At 35.2% G+C, this 22,935-nt stretch overlaps 2 protein-coding genes across 2 annotated transcripts in view; one reads left to right on the top strand and one right to left on the bottom strand.

Annotated features, from left to right (window-relative positions):
- The first annotated feature begins 920 nt into the window (after positions 1–920).
- Positions 921–22,935, top strand: part of NEMF (nuclear export mediator factor) — a 44,873-nt gene continuing 22,858 nt past the window's right edge. The window contains exons 1-15 of the mRNA XM_010982886.3: positions 921–1,241; positions 2,307–2,375; positions 2,492–2,594; positions 5,638–5,763; positions 13,069–13,217; positions 14,219–14,286; positions 15,448–15,534; positions 16,744–16,817; positions 17,642–17,712; positions 17,793–17,868; positions 18,252–18,314; positions 20,181–20,258; positions 20,345–20,553; positions 20,826–21,017; positions 21,304–21,367. Coding sequence (XP_010981188.1) covers positions 1,183–1,241; positions 2,307–2,375; positions 2,492–2,594; positions 5,638–5,763; positions 13,069–13,217; positions 14,219–14,286; positions 15,448–15,534; positions 16,744–16,817; positions 17,642–17,712; positions 17,793–17,868; positions 18,252–18,314; positions 20,181–20,258; positions 20,345–20,553; positions 20,826–21,017; positions 21,304–21,367 — 1,488 coding nt within the window. The 5' untranslated portion in view covers positions 921–1,182. The remainder of the gene's footprint in view (positions 1,242–2,306; positions 2,376–2,491; positions 2,595–5,637; positions 5,764–13,068; positions 13,218–14,218; positions 14,287–15,447; positions 15,535–16,743; positions 16,818–17,641; positions 17,713–17,792; positions 17,869–18,251; positions 18,315–20,180; positions 20,259–20,344; positions 20,554–20,825; positions 21,018–21,303; positions 21,368–22,935) is intronic.
- Positions 1,971–22,935, bottom strand: part of KLHDC2 (kelch domain containing 2) — a 55,327-nt gene continuing 34,362 nt past the window's right edge. Inside the window, exon 13 of the mRNA XM_031453674.2 lies at positions 1,971–2,310. Within this exon, the coding sequence (XP_031309534.2) occupies positions 2,268–2,310 (43 nt within the window). The 3' untranslated portion in view covers positions 1,971–2,267. The remainder of the gene's footprint in view (positions 2,311–22,935) is intronic.

The raw sequence follows: 22,935 nt of genomic DNA, 5'->3' as shown, positions 1-22,935 counted from the left end.
GGGAATTCTGCTGTTAGGACTTGCAGCCGCTAGGCTCTCCGGGTTCCTTGCCGAGCGCGGTGGCGCGCGCCTGTAGTCCCAGCTACTCGGGAGGCTGAGGCAGGAGGATCGCTTGAGCCCAGGAGTTCTGGGCTGTAGTGCGCTATGCCGATCGGGTGTCCGCACTAAGTTCGGCATCAATATGGTGACCTCCCGGGAGCGGGGGACCACCAGGTTGCCTAAGGAGGGGTGAACCGGCCCAGGTCGGAAACGGAGCAGGTCAAAACTCCCGTGCTGATCAGTAGTGGGATCGCGCCTGTGAATAGCCACTGCACTCCAGCCTGGGCAACATAGCGAGACCCCGTCTCTTTTGGATTCCTGTCTTAAAATTGGTTTTCTTCCCACGTATCTATCATAGCAAACAAAAAGTACCATATTTACATTCTTGCACAACTTATTTCCTACTACAGCGTGAATCCCCTTAGGCGGGACAATCTTGCCTTATTTTTATTTTTATCTTACTTCACCATTATCTAGCTAAACACTTGAATATTCAGGTTGCCTTGCATTTATGGAGCCCCTATGGTGTACCTGGTACAATGCTAAGCCCAGGGGATCCCAAGACGTAGATTGATGAGAATCCCACAATACACCGCAAGATGCTCTTCAGAGAGTAAGACTTATTAGAATAGGAACTTGTTTTTGAGGGTTGGTTCGCCTCGATCATTGAGGATAACGTAGGGCGAATGAAACAGTCCTCTTCGTTACATTTCAAAACTCTACACATCAGGGAACGGGGTCGTGGCTCTAGTATACAGAGTCCTACCGCGCGCCTGGGGAAATCCTCCCAGTACGCTTCTCGCAAATTGCTAAGACCAGCAGGCGTCACTATGGAGGCTGGCTTGAGTCCCGAAATACAACGAGGCAAAGTAACCCGGCTAGTCCGTAAGCTTTCCAGGAAGGAATGCAGTTTCCAGAGAATAGTTTGGATCTACTTCAAATTGTTTTGGTACAACGAAAAGCGAGCTAACGACTGCTTGACAGCCGAATACTTCAGAGAAATGACGCAAACGCGTTCGCTTTAAGGAATATTGGGCGTTCTGCGCAGCCGTAGATACGCCAAGTGCGCCTGCGCATAAGAGTAGCGGCGTTGAGTCAGGCAGGTAGTGGAGGAAACTGCGGTAGCGACCCTCAAACCTCGCCATGAAGACCCGCTTTAGCACCATTGACCTCCGCGCGGTAGTCGCGGAGCTGAATGCCAGGTACTGTACGACAGGTAACCAGGTTCGTGCGGGGAGTGCAGGAGGCAGAGGCCGTGGCCACACGGTGGAAACGAGACCGGCCTGATGTTTCTCCTTAGTCCTCTCACTGCTGTTCTTCTGTGGATCTGGCTAGGCCTGAATGGGCGAGCGCGTGACATCTTTCCGTAGCCCTCAGGATACCCGGGGGGCCCCCGGCGGCCGCGTGCCTCAAACCCGCTTTCGTGGGCTGCTGGTCTCGCCAGGTCTTGTGTCGGGCTATGGCGGGGCTCTCGTCTTGTTGGCATGAGTCGCCCGGGTCTCGCAGCAAACGTTTAGTAAAACACGAGACGCCAGGTGGACGCCAAGACGGCGGAATAGTCATTTGCTCCAGTGATTTGCAAACTAGGCGCTTGGTTTCTGAGACGCTCTCTTCACCCCAGAGGCAGCATCGCGTTTTAGCTGGAGGTAACAGATTTGGCCTGGGATCTGGATTGTAGTCTGGTATCTGTTATTCGGTCAGTTCAGCTGTGTGAGTTTTGTCATATCTCCCCGGGCCTCGTTTACATTTTTTTTCCTTTAATAATAAATTAAGTGGGTTAGATTTTACTGTATTTCCTTTAAAAATTGGATCCTTTCAAAGACTCAAAGCATTGTATGGTGTTCCTAGAGCTGATACACCAGTTCTGTGGTTTTGTTTTTTGTTTTTTCAGTAAACGTAGATTTATTTAGAGAGATACATACTGCATAGAGTGTAGGCTGTTTCAGGAGAGAGAAAGGATAGGAGGTGTGGGGGTTGGGTGCTCAGGTTAAAGTAAAGGTAGATACACACTCCATAGACAGTGTAGGCTGTCTCCGACGATGAGGGAGCAAGAGAGGCGGCCACCACTTCTGTTCTTAAATGGTTACACTTAAGATTTGGGCTGAATGCCTGATGTCCTTCAGAATCTGATCCCTTTCGTCGAGTCCCGATCTTTAAAGTCGAAGATTCGCTTTTTTTCTCAGGCTCTGCTTCCGCTTACAGCTTTAAATTGTGTGAAGTTTTATGTTTCAAATATGATTTGTTACATGTTTCATTTCTCTTTGCAGCTTGCTAGGAATGAGAGTAAACAATGTTTACGATGTGGATAATAAGACCTACCTTATTCGTCTTCAAAAGTAAGAGCATTTCATAGGCTTGCTTTATCGTTCGTAATTAAATACGAGATTTTTAAAAAATCTGGGTTAGCGCTGGCAAATGCCCTAAAGAAAATTTTAACATTTTTCTTCTACAGACCAGATTTTAAAGCTACACTTTTACTTGAATCTGGCATACGAATTCACACGACAGAATTCGAGTGGCCTAAGAATATGATGCCGTCTAGTTTTGCAATGAAGGTAAATTTTAAGTTTTACTTGTAGAAGCTAAACTTTAAGGCCCTAAGATTGCTCACTAACATTGAAGTTTTAAACTGGTTTTCCTTCACTATTATGAATACAATAGAGATAAAGATAGAGTAGTTGATAGGTACTAGATGAATAAAGTAGATATTTATTAACTTCTCCCTTTTACCCTCACAACCCATTGTGCTCCAAATCTTTCTGTTCTCACAGTTACCGTTTTGATTCAAGCTTTTATAATGTTTGACATTATAGTCTCTTAACTCTACTCCACTTCTCACTATCAAAACAATTCTGTATTAAACCAACATTGATTTTTCTAAAGCATGATTTTCATTAGTTATCCCACCTTTTCTGATTCTCTAATTTCTTAATCCATGTCCTATATTCTAGCATTCTTGACTTTCTGTGATCTGCCCCCTTCCCTCCTTCCCTAGACTTATATCTTCGATAGCTCACTTTTCAGCTACCAATCTGTCTTTTGTTGGAATACTCACTGACTTTAGTATGTTACCAATCATGTCTTTTTACTTCTCTCTTTATTTTTGTTTTTTCTATTAAAACTCAGATCCTGCACTTTGGATGTGCTACCCATTCGTTTATTGACATAACAGATATACTCAAAGCTCAGGTGGTACAGAGGAAAGACGTTAGAGTCAGATATACCTAACTTTGAATTAATGGTTTTGTCACTAAATACTTTTATAACTTGGAAATTTTACTTAATCTCTTGGAACATGTTTCTCTAAATGTAAAATGTAGTTAATGCTTCCCCTATGGGGTTATTGGTGAGGATTAAATGAAGTTACATGTAAAGCACCTAACACAATGCCTGACACATAATAGGGCTCCATATGTATTAATTTCCTTCTTCCTCTCCTCCTCACTTTCCTTCAGAAATTTATTTGTTTTGGCATTGTGTTATTTCATTAGAGGCTTTACAGAGAAGATCCTTATCCCCAGCAACTTAGAATCTGTTTTGGATTACACGTTAGGTAAGTGTTTCCCAAATCACAAGGCCTGTCAAAACTATCAAATTCTTAAAAGTTTAATTTACTTAATAGTAACCCAAAATGATTCTTTTGGGGATTGTCCTTAATAATAATGACACTTTGTATAGCACTTTTCAAAGAATAATACATATTTCATTTAAGATGTTTAACAGCTCAGTGAATATGAAGAACAAGTATCACTCAGTTTTACAGATGCTATAACAGGTAACAAGATATATGAGTATACCAGAAATCGACACACTGTAACTGACTGTACTTCAATTAACAGAAAAAAGACATGATACCAGGATTGTGTAAACATCCTCCAAATCAGGCTACGCCAATAAGACAGACACTCGAAAAAAAAATCTTAGAATTCTGTGAGTTAGGTGTACATGTCAATCTGTGTATTAAAACTCCTTTAATGAAGCAGACAATGTTAAGCACTTCATAAGTAACTAAAATAGAGCTGTTACTGTTGTATGTCACAGGCAGGGTCACATTCAGTATGTGGTAAATCACAGCAGTTGTTCCAAGTTTTCACATTTGGGGATGCCAGCTATAGCTTTGTGGCACTGACAGAACACAGTTTTCACCAAGCTACTGGTAGGGAAATAAAGAAAAAAGAAGCTTGACATATGTACTATATGTCCTTCTATACTCATGATAATTTTCCCTTTTTTTGACCATTCCATGTTGTGGACTAATACTGCATTCAAGGATGCCTTTTATCTTAATTTTTAACTTTATTTTTCTCAAATAAATATATTACTGGGGGGACTCTGAAAGAATTGATTATGATTTTCACCTGGGGATTTAAAGATAGCCCTGAATGTAGGTCACCGTTTAAATCAAAATTAATATAGGCCACTTTAAAATCAGAACTATTGAATTTAGGAGGGGGAGATTGTTTATTCTGTGAATTTTGAAAAGCCTTCTTATATCTGCCTAAATATATGTGAGTATATAATTCTGGCTAAATACATAAAATGAAAATTTTATCAATTTGAACTATAGGTCTGGAGAACTCTTAGTTATGAAAGAATTGGCATTACTGCTAAGAATGACCCTGTATATTTCTTTTTTTTTCTTTTTAAGATGGTTTTAGATTAACTTCTCTGTAAAATTTGCCTTGATTTTGAGACTTGAAGAAAAGAAAGCATTCTTTCCTGCTGGTCTTATCTAAGGGGTCTTTCAAATTCAAAAATTAGAAACAATTATAAATTTTCTTTTTAGGGGCTACAGTGTAGTCTTGTTTCTGGTCCATATCATACTTAAATATTTTTACCAAAGGGTAGTTAGTACATGTAATCTAAAACAACAGGTATTTGCCAAGTAAATTGTATTTGAGTTTAACATGCTAATTTTATTTTAATGCTAATAAGAACAAGAACCTTATGTCTAGGGATAGGAGGAATGGGATTTGATAAAGGATAGGAGTTCTTATATTTGGAATTGAGCTAGGTTGTTCAAAAGCTTTGAGATAGAATGAGAAAAACTGTTTGGGTTTTATTAGTAAAGTTTGTGGGAATAGAGGGTAATTGGTTGTGAGTATGTTGGAGGCCTAATTTATAGAATTCCAGTAAGCTCATGGTTCAGAATTTGTATTTGAAGTGAAAGATTAGTGGAAATCACTAGTTAATCTTGAACACAAATGCACAGAAGGAAATTTGGGGTACTTAAAAAATTGGAATACAAAGAGACTTTAAAAAAGTTACGGCTTTGAGCGAGTCATCAGGACAAGAACAGATTTATTTCGTGGTGGTATAAAGCAACAAAGTAAATTTCGCTATAGGACTGTCATTTTCTACTTAAAAAATAAATATAAAATGCTTTTTCAGAACTAGCAGCTAGAGTCTTCTGAAATAAAATGTTTTTCCTCTGATTATCGTTCTGTAAGTTTTAATTTTATGACTGTTTTATCTACTGTTTTTAAGATGTTGTTCCTGATGGAAATCAAAAGGTGAAACTAACTTTAAAACCAATACCAAATGATTAGAAATTCACTTTTACTACATAAATACCTTTTTTCTTCTCTTTCTTGCTAGTGCCGAAAACATTTGAAGAGTCGAAGATTAGTCAGTGCAAAACAGCTTGGTGTGGATAGAATTGTAGATTTTCAATTTGGAAGTGATGAAGCTGCTTATCACTTAATCATTGAGCTCTATGATAGGGTAAGTTAAATTGGGAGGATGGGGTGAGGAGAATTCATTATATTGTTAATTATTCATGTGATAGTGTTCTAAAACATGGGCAGGGAACATTTATTTCCATGTCAAAAGGCCATTGATACACTAGGATAATAAAGTGCCACACCAGTAAAATGTAATTTTACGTTAATCTTTGTTTTATCTGGAGGCCAGTATTTAGGCAGACCGTAGCCATTTAAAACAGCATTATGAATGTGGGAGACGAAGATCCGACAATTGAGGAAATTATTTGGTACTTTACATTTCAGGACTAGTGTGATACAGCCAGTAAATTGTCAAATAGTTGTGTCATAAATAAGACAGCAGTTGAGACTCAGGATTATTGTGTTTTCAGCGTCATCAGTCATAAGAGGAAGACTACTGATGGCTTCAACAGTCTTGCCTCTTTCCTCTTAATCCTTCCATTAGTTACCTATTCTATTTTGGAAATGTTTCATGAGCAACCTACAGCAAAATAAATTCCATTTGCCTCAAAAATTTAAATATAAAAAGTGAAATCATTGAAGTACTAAGTGAAAACATAGATTGAGATTGATAAATTTTGGGTGAAAAATACTTACAAGCCTAACAATGAAAACAAATATTGATAGATATGACTGCTTAATTTTTAAAACTGCATAAGGCAGTTTAAAAACTGTAAGGCAGAAAACATCATGAACTATATTTATCAGAAGTGAAAGACTGGGGAAAAGTATTTCACCTTGAATGGTAAATAAAGTGTTCATAATCCTAATATGCAATTTTCACAAATCATTCCAGTGGAAAAATGGGCAAAGTGCTTAATTACACAATTCAATAAAGAATAATACAGATGCCTTATAAAAGCATGAATACATGTATAGATTCACAAATTATTGAAAGATAAAAATAATAGTTTTCTTTCTCTGTCAATATATAAATGACTGGAAAGTCTGACAATACCAGTGTTACGAACAATGTAGAGAAACATGGGCAGATTAGAACATTATTTTTGGAAGATTATTTGACACTATAATAACATGATTTTTAAAGTTGATGTGCATAGCCTTTGACCCAGGAATTCCATTTCTAGGAATTTATCATAACAAGCTCATGAGGCAAGTGCTCAGGAAGGACTATACCAAGGATATTCATGGTGTTTATAATGTATAACACTTGGGAAGAACCTAAATGTTTTGGTTGTATTTTGGTTTTCTCCATTTCTTTGTGACTGTTACCTATTAAGTGTTCCCATTTATTTCTTGCATGAGTCACTTGGGTCAGACTTATCACAGCTGTTAGGTGGAAACTGGTCCCTGGTTGTTCCTCATAAGTGGAATTTTTCTCTTCTAACTAGACTCCAAGCAACTCCATTATTCAAAGCTAAATGTCTTTGAATAAGAGATTGGTTAAATAATCAAGAGAGACCCAACTAATAGAATACTATGTAATTTTTAAAAATAATGTTGAGCTATGTTTGTTTTTTTATCTCTTACGAATGTTTTTACAACATGCTTGTAGTAATTTTAAGGTTTTTGTTAGAGATGTGACATATACATCATAAGTGTACAGTTTAGTGAACTATCACAAAGTGAACATACTTGTATTAGTTACTGACAGAGATGTGGGTCGGGGGCAGTAAGACCAGCTGCTGATCCTTGTGCTTGTCTTTAACTGTCTATGCACTTCTCTTTGCAAGTGATTCCTTTAACCGTCTTTCTGCCCCCTCCCCTGCAGGCAACAGCAGCTGCAGCTGCTGCTCACCTGAAACAGATTTTTGTATGTGGTCTTAGTGGTCAGTTTAAAAAATTTGTGTGATAACCTTCTTAAAAACATTTTTAAAAAACTTTTGTTTTGAAATGATTATAGATTCACGGAAAGTTGCAAAGATAGAACAGAGAGGTCTGGTGTACCATTCACCCAGTTTCCCTCAGTTGTTATATCTTTCATAATTACATTACAATTTCAAAATCAGGAAATTGATTTTGGTACAATGTATGTATGTAGTTCTATGCATTTTGCCACTGTAGATTCGTGTAACCACCATTGTAATCAGGATGCAGAATTCTTCCATAACCACAGAGGTCTTCCTTGTGATACCCCTTTATAGTGATATCCACCCCTCTTCCTCCCATCCTTGCACCCTGGCAGCTACTAGCCTGTTCCATCTCCATAATTTTGTTATAAATTGGGTCTTCAACAAAGGTAGTCTCAGATACTCTTAAACAGGAGTTGTTAAACTACAGTTTGTGGCTCCTTTTTTGTAAAACCTCTGAGTTTAAGAATGGTTTTTACATTTAAAAAAAAAAAACTCTTCAAAAAAATGAAATAGAAACCATATGTAGCCCACAAACCCTTAAGTATTTATTATCTTGCCTTTCATGAAAAAAGTTTACTGACCTCTGCTCTTGAATAATAGACTCATATTGTCTGAGCTAATACTGCTTGGACAGATGCCAGACTGTGTCAGGGGACCAACTTAGGATTTGTAAGATTCTCTTTAGAAGCAAATTCTTTCATGAAAATAGTGTTAACATATGATCTAGGACAGTCAGAATTAATTACACAGGACTGAATAAACTGAAGAGAATCTGTGGTTGTTTTTTCCAGAGTGTTGATACTATTTTTATGATGGTTATATGATAAAACCCATTCCCATTGTCTACCTTCTAATTTAGTAGACTATACTTCTGCAAATTGGGATAATATATTCTTTAAATAATATATTCTTTAAATGGTAGTTTGCTCTCATTAATCCCTTAGATTTGAGTGACTTTAGGTAGAGAGGAATTTACATACATTTATTGGCATACCACAGGTGAAACCAATAGTGATAATTTGGTTGGTTCTATATTTGAGTTAGAAGCAAATAATTCTAAGTCTTTGGATTAATAGAGACTATTGAAAATAAAATCCCAAATTTCTTACAAATTCTCCAGGCAGCAGTGATTATTATCGCTTCAGTAACTGCTTAATACAGTTGGACTCTACATTTGCTGACTATAGTCCAAGGAGGTTTATATATGTTAGTTATATTTCTTGCTGCACCTGTGTAAATAAATCAGTCCAAGAAGCAAAGAAGGTAGCTTGTTTGTGTGTATATGTGTGTAATCAAGAATAATTTTAGATGTTATGATCATGAGAAGAGACAATGAAAAATTGTCAAAAATTTGAAAAGGGACAAAAAGGGCAAGATGCATTTTAGTGTCCTGCCAGGTATTGTCAAGCAGGCACTCCTGGCGATTATTTTTTTCTCTAGGGATGTGTATCATTGATTGATTTGCTATTTATTCTTCTTATTAATTAAAAATTTATTATTTATTTTATTTATTTTGCAGGGGAAAGGCAGTTGGGTTTACTTATTTATTTTAGAGGTGGTACTAGGGAATGAACCCAGGACCTTGTGCATGCTGAGCATGTGCTCTACCACTGGGCCATACCCTCCCCTGCTGATTAGCTATTTACTCTTGATTAGGCTCTTTTACAACTTGGCAAGGGTGGACTTTAACTTGCAGAAAACTGATGCAAATTAACTTTATCTAGTAGAGATTTAAATTATTTCTGTCTAGAGAAAAGATACCTGCAGAGATAGCAGTTTTATTGCCCTAAGTTGGCAGTCTTACACAGTTACTCTTCTCTCGCCTACTCTAAGTACTTCATTCCTCTTAGAACCAGTTTTGCCATCTAGTTGATTCTCTCATTAAATAACCTTTTGACAGTTATAAAAATAGTATATTGTCTTCTGGTGACCATTGTTTCTAATGAAACCAGTATCAATCATATTATTGCTCATTTGAAGGTAATCTCTCCTTTTTATCTGGGTGCTTAAAATTTTTTTATCTTTGTCGTTGGTTTTCAGTAGTTTTGCTATGATGTGCCTAGTTGATTTTCCCTTGTAATTACCTTCTGGGGTTCAAAGTGCTAGAATCTGTGAGTTCCTGTTTTTCATCAGTTAAATTCAGCTGTATATTCTTTTGACCTATCTTCTAATTCACTAAGCTTATTGCTATCAGACAAAAATCATTTAGAATCGTTTGTAATTTTCTATTATCTGATCCACCTGAGTGCCTGTTTTTATAGTCTGTTCTTTGATTTTAATTACATTGTCCTGTCTCTTCACATGGCAGATTATTTTATCGTGTGCCAGGCATTGAGTAGGAGAGTATAGATACAGTTTGAGACCTAGAACAATGTTTTCTTCTTGAGAGAGGATATTTGCTTTTGACAAGTAGCTGAGGACACAAGTAATCCCAGATTACTTTACTCCAGTCAAAAATTGAATTGATTAGGAGCTGGGCCTGGGAGAGCTCGAATATTTCCAATTCACTGCTTCTCCTGGGATGCAGCCTTTTGGGATCTCTATTCATAACTGGACTTATCAGGGATATTCCCCCCACCCCCAACACACACCTTTTACTTAGACCCTGAATTCCAGTTTTTATTCTCCTTAGTTGTTCTGTGAGTCTATCAGAATTTATGCTCAGCTTCTCAGCCTGTCAGCTACTTCTTAACTGTTAGATAACTGATCCTAGGGAAAAAGTAGCTGCAAGTGTGGAGCTCACCTTTCTGAGTTTTCTTCTAGGTTTTGGTCCTATAAATGTTTACTTCCTTGTTTGCATTTTTTGTTTCTTAAAAGATATACTTTGTTTATTTTGTCCAGTTTTTCTTTTTTTTCATTTGGACAGTAGTTAGAATTACCTAGACTATCATTTAAATGAAAAATGTTTATACAACTAGTACTAAATACATGCTTAGTACATAGAGAAATTCATAGAATTAAAATGGAAGGTCTTACCACTCCTAGCCCAACCAGTTCCTCATCCCAAAATAACCACTGTTATATTCAGTGTCCTATTTATGGTCCCCCCCAACTCCACCCTGCTGCCCCAAGTTGAAACAAGAGAGTTTTTTTCATTTGAGGGGAAAATCTCTAGAATTTAAGTAATTGCAAGCTGTCTAGGTTCCAGTGGTCCAGTTAGTGTTGAGTTTGAAATAGATATTCAGGATTTATATGTGAGAGTATGTGCTTGGGAATTTTCACTACTCACTGTGGTATCTAAAAGAGGTATGTAGAGCTTCAAGATTGCTCTTTCTTCTCTTTATACCAGGGTTTGACCTTCTAGTCTTCATGCCTGGAATTGTGATGTATGGTTCATCTAGAGTTGATCAGACCTTGGGTTAAGAGGCTATTGCTACTCAAACTCATTTAAGAAAGTCAGTTTATTAATTTGTGATGAGAAGATTCCAGTAAGAAAGACTCTGGAGAAGTAAGTTAAGATCAGAAAGTGGTTTGTTGAGTACATCAAAGTCAAGTGCAGTATTTCGCAAAATATGTTTCTTGACACCACTTCCATGAGATAATAGCCTAGAGAAATGGATCCCATAGTCTTAAAAGTTTGAGGAACTTTGAAAATAAGTAAGGTAAAAAAAAATTTTTTTAACTCTAGGACTCACCAGTGCCTTTAATATGATACTATGATGTGTATGTCCCCTAGAGAAGGAATATGTTACATACAAACTCCCAAAACTTATTTGATCAGATTTTTTTTTTTTAATGAGAGTAGTGGGAGCCATCTTACAGAATACTTTTGGGAAACCCTGGTTTAAGGAAGTCCCTTTCAGGAAAGTAACTGCCTTACTGGAATCTTCCAGATGTTCTTGATAACTGCACAATTTGATCCAGTGAGCATTTATTGAGCAATTTCTATGTGCCAGGCTCAATGGCCAGATCTATTTTTGAAGTCACAACTTTATGAAGCAACCAGACACTATATGGGCTTCTATCCAAGCCCCCTACTTTCCTTTTCCAGTTAACATTTCTGTTCTTTAAGTTAAATAAATGTTTAAATTTTTAAATGCATGGTGTCTTTGAAATTAGAACCTTTAACAGTAGGTGCTACTCTTTCTGCACCTCTTAACTTCAGGTTATCTACAAGCATACTTCGTTTTACTGAGCTTTGCTTTATTTTGCTTCTGAAAATACTGCATTTTTTACAAGTTGAAGGTTTGTAGCAACCCTGCATTGAGCAATTTTTTGTTGTCAGCACCATTTTTTTCCAACAGCATTTTTTCACTTCATGTCTCTGTGTCACATTTTGGTAATTCTTGCAATATTTTAAACTTTTTACTGACTGTTGTATTTGCTATGATGATCTGTGATCCCGTGATATATTTAATGGTACTACTAACAACTTGCTGAAAGCTCAGATTATGGTTAGCAGTTTTTAGCAATAACTTATTTTTAAAGCCACGGTGTTTGTAGACCTGCCTCAACCAAGTGCAGCAGTAAGTTCATGTTCTATGACCAGCTTCTAAGTAGTTGCTGAAGCATTTATGACTATTTTCATGGTTGCTTCTTTATATTTTAATTATACAACAACTCCTAGCTTCACACTCTAATAAATTTGAAAGTTGGTGTTCTTTGGGCAGTTTTATTTTCATTAGGTTTCTCCCCTCTTTTTTATTGAAAAGATTCTGTAACAGTATTAAATTTTTAAAAGTCTTAATCCTCACTCTTTAATAAATATTTTAATTTTTCCCTGTATTTTCCTTCCACTTCCCAGGATACAAGATTTTTTTTGTCTTCCTATTTTTCACTTAACATTATAATCATTTTCCTACTTTTTTTTATATAGCTTCTTAACAGCTTTTAAATATTTTGTCATATTGATATAGTGTATTTTACAGCTTTCCCAGTTTTTACATATAGGCTGTTTCCAGTTGTTTTCTGTTGTAAATAAACTGCAGTTTAAGCATGTAGCTTTGGTTTTATTGAGTTATTACCTTAGGTCACAGTACCAAATGTGGAATTACTTGGGCAAAGGGAGTAAATATCTTTATTGATTTTGCCACATAACTAATTGCTATTAAAAGACAAATTGCAGGCAAAAGTATCAATAGCTCTTTGTTTGGCTTCTGGAATATATTTGTTCTTTTTTTCATTAATAAGCCATAGTGTTTGTAGACCTGGCTCAACCAACAGTAAATTCAGCTGGTAGTTATCAAAGTGTTGATAGATTGTTCTGCTTCTAATAGTGACCTCTGCAGAAACATCAATGAGTTTAAGGTTGCTTTAGATTCCTCCATTATGTTTCACACTTGGGATGTTTAGATTTATTTATCTTATTTCATAATCTGTGTTGGAAAAGTGCAAGGAGCACTGTTTAGATGAGACTCAAATGCTTTTTGTTTGTAACTTCATTTTTCAGTCTTGAATGAGTTTTTAAGAGGCTGCATTTTCTTTCTCAATTTTTAAAAATGTTTTAAGAATGATTTGGGAAAAGCATTAAATTATGTTTTATTTTATTACAGGGGAACATTGTCCTTACAGATTATGAATACCTAATTTTAAATATCCTAAGATTTCGAACTGATGAGTCAGATGATGTTAAATTTGCCGTTCGTGAACGCTATCCAATTGATCACGCTAGAGCTGCCGAACCTTTGCTTACCTTGGAAAGGTAACATGTTTTGCTTATTAACTCATTGCATATTATAGTACATAGTAAAATAGATCATATGTCAGAATATGAAAAAACTGCCACATAAGAAATATTTTGTTTACTTGCGTAAGATAACTAAATTTAGGTTGCTTGAACTACATAAATAGGCAGTTAACTGTAAGCAATTAAGCCTTATTTGGGAGGAGTAAATATGTTTTTTTAATCTTAAGTTTGATGCTATTTCAGATGTTTATGATTTTTTTGGTAAGGTGAGGGGATTTTTTAGCTATTCTGTGAGAAGACAAATGGGTATCTTGAGCAGAGTGCAAAAGGAGGTAAGAATTCTGGTTTAGCTGAAAAACAGGAGTATGGTGGGAAAGGTGCTGACTGTAGCTGTACTCTTCTGGCTGGAGGCTTTGCTGACCAATAGGCTACAGCAGTGGTTCTCAGTTCAGCATGCATCAGAATCACCTAGCGGGCTTGGTGAAATAGGACTCCTGTCTCCCCCCACCCCCAACACCATTTCTGATTCAGTAGAGCTGGTACAGGGCCTGGGAATTTGCATTTCTAATAAGTTTCCAGGTGATATTGATGCTGATTTGGGTACCACAGTATCTTTGAGTTCTTATTAAATGCTAAATTAGGTAAAGCTATTTCAGATGTTAAGATATATCACCCATCTCCACAAACAACATTTAACTGTTGCATAAAAATGCCTCTTTCATGTCATATGTGAGCACACTGATGATAAGCAGTATGACTTAGTTGAAAAAGTATTGATTTTGCTTGGAAAACTTGGTTTGAAGTCCCAGATGCTGTTAAGGAGCCTACTAACCTTAGATAAATTATTTTTATGACCTATTTTTTTTTAACATATAAGATCAACTGATTCCTCTTATATTTTAGAGTATTTTGAAGGTCAGGGGGATTGATACATATGGAAGTATTGTGAATATGAATATTGCTCTAAGGTTTATTAAATGTAAGATACTAAGAGGTATGTCAATTTTGTTTCACAGATTGACTGAAATAATAAGCAGTGCACCTAAAGGTGAACTATTGAAGAGAGTTCTTAACCCATTGCTTCGTGAGTAATCCTACGTAGAGCAATGTAACGTTTGTAAGATAGTATGGTTTTCTGGAATATATTTAAAACATTTAAATATAGTTCTAGTAGAAATTTAAATCTATTCCTAGTAGAAAATTAGAAAACAACTTGATAAATATAGAAAGGAGTTTAAAATGATCTTTTGAGTAAATTAGGGTTTATTTTCAAGGAAAGAAATTTGTTATACCACTTAAACTTTGACCTGTATCTGTTTGATCTTATTTAAAAGCAATACAGTTATGTAAACTAATAGTATGTTGCCTAGCACTTGAGTGCTAGCTGTGGTTTTGTAAGAAATTGGGTTTTTTTGTTTCCATTGTGAATCATTTTGGTTTAATAACTCATTTAGTTTGGTTGGGTTTTCTTTGGGTTTTCTTTTGTTTTTTGTTTTTTATTGTTGAGTCTCAGGGTATCCCAGGATCTGCCAGGTACTTTTATTAACCAGGCTAAAGATAATCCAATAAACTTTTATACTTGAGAAAATCACCACTTATCCCTATACTAAGGAATCTGGGGAGGACATATGGGAAGGCAGGTACCATTGATTACTAAGGGAGTTACTCTTCCTCTCCTATGAAATTAGAATGCATTAAAAAGTTACCTTTAAAATTTTCCATCTGTTAGTATAGCATGTGTCAAATTTGTAAATTTGGATTTTTCTATTTTTTTATTTTGTTAATATGGTATATTACAATAACCAACTTTTGGATGCTAAACCAACCTTGCTTTCCTGGTTTATAATTCTAAATGTGGCTAAATTCTATTTAAATTCCTATAACTTTTACACTGACTTCTATAATTTCATTATAGTCTCAAATTTTTATAAGTACTTGAATTGTCATTTTTAGTACCATTTCAAGCTAAGTAAACTAATTGTTATTTTCACTGGTTACTGTTATTGAGTAGATTATTTTCATTCTTTCTTTTTTGTGGGGGGAGGTAATTAGGTTTATTTATTTACTTTTTTTTTTATGGAGGTACTGGGGATTGAACCCAGGACCTCGTGCATGCTAGGCATACACTCTACCACTGAGCTATACCCTCCCCCCTAGATCATTTATATTTGGATATACATTTGTATTCTGTTTTGAATATGAAATTTTATAGGAAAAATACTAAAAATATCTTCTGCTTTTATAGCCTATGGACCAGCTCTCATAGAACACTGTCTAATAGAAAATGGATTCTCTGGCAATGTCAAAGTGGATGAAAAATTTGAAAGTAAAGGTACGTCTGCATACCACAAGTTTTGTCCATTTTCATTTATTTCCTTTTTTTTAAACCTATGACAATTATTTCCATGAGAAGTGATAAATGAGCAGGTAGTTCTAGACTTAAAAACATTTGACCTATGAGTGTTCTATCCATATGGTATTCCTGGCTTCCTACTCTATTGTGATGCTTTATCCCTGGTTAACATGCAATTTAATCTCTTGACCTACCTTATTGCCTTTTGATTTTAGAATATCCTCCCTCCCTGCCACTAAATTTTTGAAGGGGTTACTGAACTTGAGACAGTCTCTGGACAAGGCTTGCAGGAGTTGAATTATTCACCGTCTGACTCAGAACCTGGGGATGTTTCTAGAAATAGCATTATTTGTGCATTTTAATTCTGTAAGTGCAATAGTGTGGCTATATGATGAATTAGGCTTTGTAACTACTTAAGGGAACCTAGTTTAACTTCTAGATTAGGATAATAAAAATAGAGGAAATATAAGGAAAATGGAAGATTTAGTCTTTGACAAATTTTTATCTGCAGATTCTTATGTAAAATAAAAAATCATTCTTGATGTTTATATTTTGGGATTATATATAATTTCTTAAGGCTTAAGGATAATTTTTATGCTGTAAACATTTTTGTGCCTTTAAAAATACAAATTGAATGTTTGAAGTGAATGATTTAATTTCTGAAATACATGAATCCAGTACAGTGCTGTTCAAAATTGCCAACAGGTTGGTATTGTTATTCTTGCTACTGCACTTTTATTAAATGAATTTGATATTCATGTGCAATAAAAAGCATGCAAAAATGTTCAGGAAAACTCTGGGAAATAATAGTAATGATGGAGAATGATCTTTTCATAGATTAAAATGTATTATGAAGCTATAAAAATTAAAAGTTAAATTTTAGGAGAAGGAATACACAGAATAAAGAATTCAGAAATAAGCCCAAATATATGTATCGGAATTTAGTATATGAACAAAATGCTTTTCAGATCATGAGGGGAAAGATGGATTCAATAAAAGCTGTTGGGACTACAGGCTGGCCAAAACAGACCCTTACTTACATAAACTGCTTACAAACATGAAATAACTATATTTAATTTTCTTGAACACTCTTACTATTTCATAAGCACTTTGTTTTCTACATAGATGTTTAATGATACTTAATTGACGGTTGATTGGCACTACTTTTTTCCTTTATTCCCCTCTTAGATATTGAAAAAGTACTTATTTGTCTACAGAAAGCAGAAGACTATATGAAAACAACATCCAACTTCAGTGGAAAGGTAGCACCACATACATTTATTGTATCTGGATTTTTAGAATTTAAATGTTCATTGAAGAATCAGTATATGTAAGTTTTTTATTGTAATTTGGAAGTGTAACACCTGTAATATGCTTATTCTAAGGCAGTTTTAAAAAATTGCTGTTGCTTTGTTATTTTTGTTGTATTCCTTAAATTTTCTAGAAAGTACAAGTCATTATTGGTACTCCAGAAAAGTTGAAGAATTTGAAGATATTTCTTCTTAGGTTGATTTTAGATAGAGAAGCAGATTTCAGTTTGCCAGCACTTTCCAAAAGTTTGCTTATTTGCATCTTTCTAATTATTAAACATCTTCTGACTTTCCTCATACCTGATTTTTCTTCCCTATTCAAGGTATAACTTTGCTTACCAAAAAAATTCAGAGAAAGTTCTAATTACAGCTAAATTCAATTCAAATAGACCTGCCCAGTTATTAAAGTGAATTAAAATTTCCTACCATCAAAGTGAACCTAAGACTTTTTCTGCTGGAAGTGCTTTTGGCTTTTTAAAATTGCAGAACATCTGAAAATGGAAAGAAAAGAGCAAAATGCACATGTATAATCCTACCACTTTCTCAGATCATTTGTTTTCATTTTCTTTATCCCCTGTTTTTTCTTGTCCATATGAACAAATCAGTATTGAGCCTTAAAAACGTCATTTTGAGCCATGATATAATCAATAGACAAATGCTGCTAATTATTTATAACTGAATAATTTTGTAAGTTAAATTAATAAAATTAATATCAGTCAAGGAAAGTAAATTATTAATTATGAACAGAAACTAGTTTTAATGTTGGATTTTTGTAGGGTTATATTATTCAGAAAAGAGAAATAAAACCAAGCCTGGAAATAGATAAACCAACTGAAGACATACTCACGTAAGTATGTAGGCATGAGTCAATTTGCTTTGGGTGTTTATCAGTGTTCTTGAATGTGATATAATAAATATGTTTTACAGGTATGAGGAATTTCATCCTTTCTTGTTTTCTCAACATTCACAATGTCCATATATAGAATTTGAATCATTTGACAAGGTGGGTTTTCTGATTCTGTATTTGACCGGTTAGCATGATATGAGTTGTTAAAATTATATCAACTTGCTTTCATTGAGAAATTGAAAATATTTTTGCTTTACAATCACTGGACATTTAATCTGGACATTAAAAATCAATGCAGTCACAAGTACAAACTGTTGGAAATGTTTGTTGCCACTTTATTTCAAGATGAAAGACCAAAGATTTAATTTGATTCTTGACTGTTTAGTTATATAAACATTTACTGGAAACCTGCTCAATTTCTTTGAGTGGTGTTATAAAACAAAATGGACTCTAAAATTCTGTGTATGCAAGTTGAAATGGAGACCATGTTTTTGCTTTCTTTGTCAGCTAGTTGATTGTCTTTTTCTTTTTTTAAAAAGGCCGTGGATGAATTTTATTCCAAAATAGAAGGTCAGAAAATAGACTTAAAAGCTTTACAACAGGTATGATATTACTAAAAACATGTATATTAAACTAACTAGCCTTAAGTGTGGTTTGCTGAGTAGACGATGGTCTCACACAGGAATGCGCAGCCTTTTAGAAGCAGTGTAAGAATGCCCTGATCTCTTAGTATACTGATAAATATCCTATTAGTGTTAAAAAGTATACCCTCATTTGCTCCATCAGAGTATTACATGGTCTCTAAACCAGAAAATACAGTGGGAGGGTGAGGCCTGTTAGTTATTCCCTTGAATGATTTATTTTATTACAACAACCCAAAGCTTTCTCAAACTTTGCTGTAAAGGGAATAGTGTTGCAAGGAGATTTTTAAATAGGCCAAAGGAGAGGGAAAAGTTTTTTCTGTACAAACAAGTACATATCTGTTTATCATTAAACTGTTTTCTTTTTAAAATTGGACTTAGTTTACTAGTCCTTTAATATGCTTTCCATGTGTCATGACTCTACAAGGAGGGTTTAATAGGCTATGTTTTGACAGCACATTTGATCAAAGCTTTTGCCATAGAATACTTTTAGAAATTGTCCATAGTCACTCTTGATTTGAAGAGGATTTGATTTTTCTGATATATTCATAAAATCTTAAAATACGTGTGTAAAAACTTGAAATTATGTGAATCCTTATAAACTTCCCTCTCCCACTAGTTTTAAAAAATTAACAGTAGCAGAATTTCAAAGCACATGGGTCAAATGAGTTATATAGTGGGATTGCCACATGGTGGCAGCACCTTCACAAGTAAACATGTTTGAGTAACTTATTTTTTTTTAGGTTTTTTTTTTTTTATGGGGGGATGTGGTTTGTTTGTTTGTTTATTTATTTTTTCCTCTAATGGAGGTACTGGGGTTTGAACCTAGGACCTCATGCATGTTAAGCACGCACTCTACCACTTGAGCTATACCCTCCCCCTAAATGTAAGTGAACCCCATGTTTTTTATGTGCATCGGAATACCCATGAATTATTTTAGCAATCACTGTGTGTTCTTTTAATAGTCACCATTCTTACAATTTAAATATTTTACTGGAGGTACTGGGGATTGAACTCAGGGCTTCCTGCATGCTAAGCATGTGCTCTACCACTTGAGCTATATGCCCTCCTCTCTTAAATATTTTAAACATTACATCAAGCACTCAAAAACTAATTGGTAATACTGTTACCAGGGTGTTAAAAAAAATTTTTCCTCTAGATCAATAATCTTAAAATGTAAGTTCCATAAGATAACATGCTATATACAGTCATCCCTGGTATCCCCAGTGGATTGTTCCAGGAGCCCCTACAGGTACCAAAATCTGAGGAGGCTCAAGTCCCTTATATAAAATGGTGTAGTACAATGAATATGGTTGTCCTCCCATATCTGCAGGTTTTGCATCTGCAGATATGGAGGACTGACTATGTAAATGACCACATAACTACCACGAGCCTATGTGTTGTTAATTTAGGAAAAAGAGTATTCTGTAAAATACTAGAAATAATGCTGAGAAAATTAAAAGCAGCAATAAAATAAAAAGCTATTTTAATAATTAATGCTAAGAATTCATTCCTCCAAACTTTACTTTTATGTCATAAGGGAAAATGTCTTGAATTCTGCAGGCTTCAATAATGTAACTAGTAATTAAAATACTTTCCTATATAGAGAATGGGAGGTAGGTGGTCAGAAGAAGTAATTTTGAAGCATGAAGCACTTTGGGGTTAAACCTGGGAGGCAGACTATGGAGAACTTTAGCTAGCTAGGAAACAACATTGAGGAGGCAGAAATTGGGGTGGGATAGTGAGTTTAAGGAGGTAAGAAAGAGAAGGTATAGCACCTAATTAGAAGAAATCTAATTTTTAAAAAATTTGTTTTGCCAACAAAAGGAAAAACAAGCATTGAAGAAATTAGATAATGTCCGAAAGGATCATGAAAACAGATTAGAAGCTCTTCAGCAGGCTCAGGTATTGTTTTAGCCTTTTCAGATACTTTTTCAAAAATGGTAACTTGAACTGACATTGTAATAAGTGCTTTTGGTTTATTTCTTAAGGAAATAGACAAACTTAAAGGAGAGCTTATAGAAATGAACCTACAGATAGTTGACAGAGCCATTCAGGTTGTTCGAAGTGCTTTAGCCAACCAGATAGATTGGACAGAAATCGGATTAATTGTGAAAGAAGCCCAAGCTCAAGGTGACCCTGTTGCAAATGCAATCAAAGAGTTAAAACTACAAACAAACCATGTTACGATGCTGCTAAGGTAAGTCGGATTCTTAGTTAAGCAGTTAATGCTTGTCTTTGTTTTGCTATTTAATTGTTCACTATATTTATTAAAAATTTTTTTCTTCTGTTTGGAAATTTATCTTCAAAAATACAGAAAAAATTAAATTTACATTAAAATAACGCAACTATTTAAGTACTGTTTATAATTTCAATAAATTTAAGTACATTTATAATTTCATTGAGAAAAAATTGAAAATAAAAATGTGATGTCATTGACATTAGTGAAATACTATTGAATATTTTTAATAGAAATCCATACTTGTTGTCAGAGGAGGAAGATGACGATGCTGATGGTGACTTCAATACTGAGAAAAATGAAACTGAACCACCAAAAGGAAAAAAGAAAAAGCAAAAGAATAAACAACTGCAGAAGCCTCAGAAAAATAGGCCATTGCTTGTTGATGTTGATCTCAGCTTGTCAGCATATGCCAATGCCAAAAAGTAAGCCGTAAATTTAAGTATAAATTTTAGGTAAAATATTATCTGCAATAAATCAGTTAAGAATAAGAAAAATCATTATTTTAACTGTATATACTTTGGGGTGAAAATACTTTTTAAAATCTTGTTTGTGTATTATACTTTTTCCTACAGAACATACAAAACAACATGGCATAAATGCTCAAAATGTGTTCTTGATGACTTGAGAGTCTGTACAATTAGAAATAACATAAATAGGAAACTAAAAAATAAAAGACTATCAAAAATTAAGAGATACATATTTTTCTAGGTATTATGATCACAAGAGATACGCTGCTAAGAAAACACAGAAGACTGTTGAAGCTGCTGAGAAGGTACGTAATATTTCTTAGAGTGAATGTTAATTGTTTGTCTCTGCTTTATTTACTTAATGGACTTAATTATTTCTTCTATTTAAATGAGGTTTTCAAATTCGGAAATACCTTTCAGACTTAATTTTGCTTTAAATGTTTTGCCAGTATCTGTTTTCTTCCCTAAGCCTCTCCTCCCCAGGTTTCTCTATCTCAGTAGTTTTCCCTTTGCTCACATTAAAAATGTTGGAGTCATCCTGGACTCTTATAAACTATATCCAATCAATCAGCAGATCCTTTTGGCTCTTCCTGTAGAGCAAAACCAGAATCTGGCCACTTCTCATTAGTCTAGGCCCTATCATCTGTGTTCACACGGACTGTAACAGTAGCTTCTTACTAGGTCTCTCTCTTTCTACACTTTTCCTGCTACAGTCTGTTCTTCACACAGCAGCCGTAGTGATCCTTTTAAGTAAAAATGAAGTCATTTTCCTCTGTTGAAAATCTTTCAGTTTCTTCTCATCTTACTCAAGACATTTTAGGTTCTCCTGGCCTATAAGATTCTACACAATCTGTTTCCTTCTGATCTCATCACTTACACATCTCTTACTTGTATTGTTTGTTATGAGGGGGAGGTAATTAGGTTTATTCATGTATTTTTGCTTGGAGGAGGTACTGGAGATTGAACCCAGGACCTCTTGTGTGCTGAGCATGTACTCTACCACTTGAGCTATACCCGTCCCCCACCTACACACCTCTTGTTACACACTCGTTCCAACTATACTGGGGTCTTAGCTGTTCTTGCAACAGTGACCCATACTGCCTTCTCAGGGCTTTTGCACTTGCTGCTCTTTCTGCCAACAGTGTTGCTTCTCTCAAAATTTTCATGGTTTGATCCTCTCTTCATTCACATGTCTAAATGAGACTTTATCAGAGAAGCCTTTCTGGACTACTCTTAGTAAAAATAGTACTACCCTTAATCACTCCCTCTTTGCTTTGTTTTTCCTTTTTAAGAACACCTGTCCCAACATAGGTCTATCTGTCTTCCCTCTAGAATGCAGATTGCATGAAAGTAGGATCTTTATCTGTTTTGTTCATTGTTATATCCCAATCCCTAGAATATTGCCTGGAATGTAGTCACTACTATCTGTCAAGTGAGAGGCCTTCATGACTTAGCTCTCTGTCTACTTCTCCAACCTCATTTCTTGACACTTTACCCTGTGAATTTACTTGCTGGTCAAGCTGGCCTTTTCTTTCTGCTTACAGTGCTCTTATTCCTATTCTTTGCCTTGATAATTCCCTTAATCCTTCAGGCTTCAATCTAAATGACACTTCCTCAGAAATACCTTCTTTAACCACAATCAGTTATACGTTAGGTTCCCTTGTCGTACTCCCATAGCATCCTTTGAAGCACTTACCATGTTTATTTGAATAATTCTGTGTTTTATACATGTCTCTTCTCCCAGACTCCAGTGGGGTTGGTGTAGGGACTTTGTCTTGTTCACTGTTGTGTCTCTGGCATCTACACCAGAACTTATTACATGGTTGCACGCAGTATCTGATAAACAGATGATGCTCTTTTTCATTTGTAGGTC

Source organism: Camelus dromedarius, chromosome 5, assembly GCF_036321535.1.
Source record: "Camelus dromedarius isolate mCamDro1 chromosome 5, mCamDro1.pat, whole genome shotgun sequence".
NCBI lineage: Eukaryota > Metazoa > Chordata > Mammalia > Artiodactyla > Camelidae > Camelus > Camelus dromedarius.
This window is presented reverse-complemented; position numbering and strand designations above follow the sequence as displayed.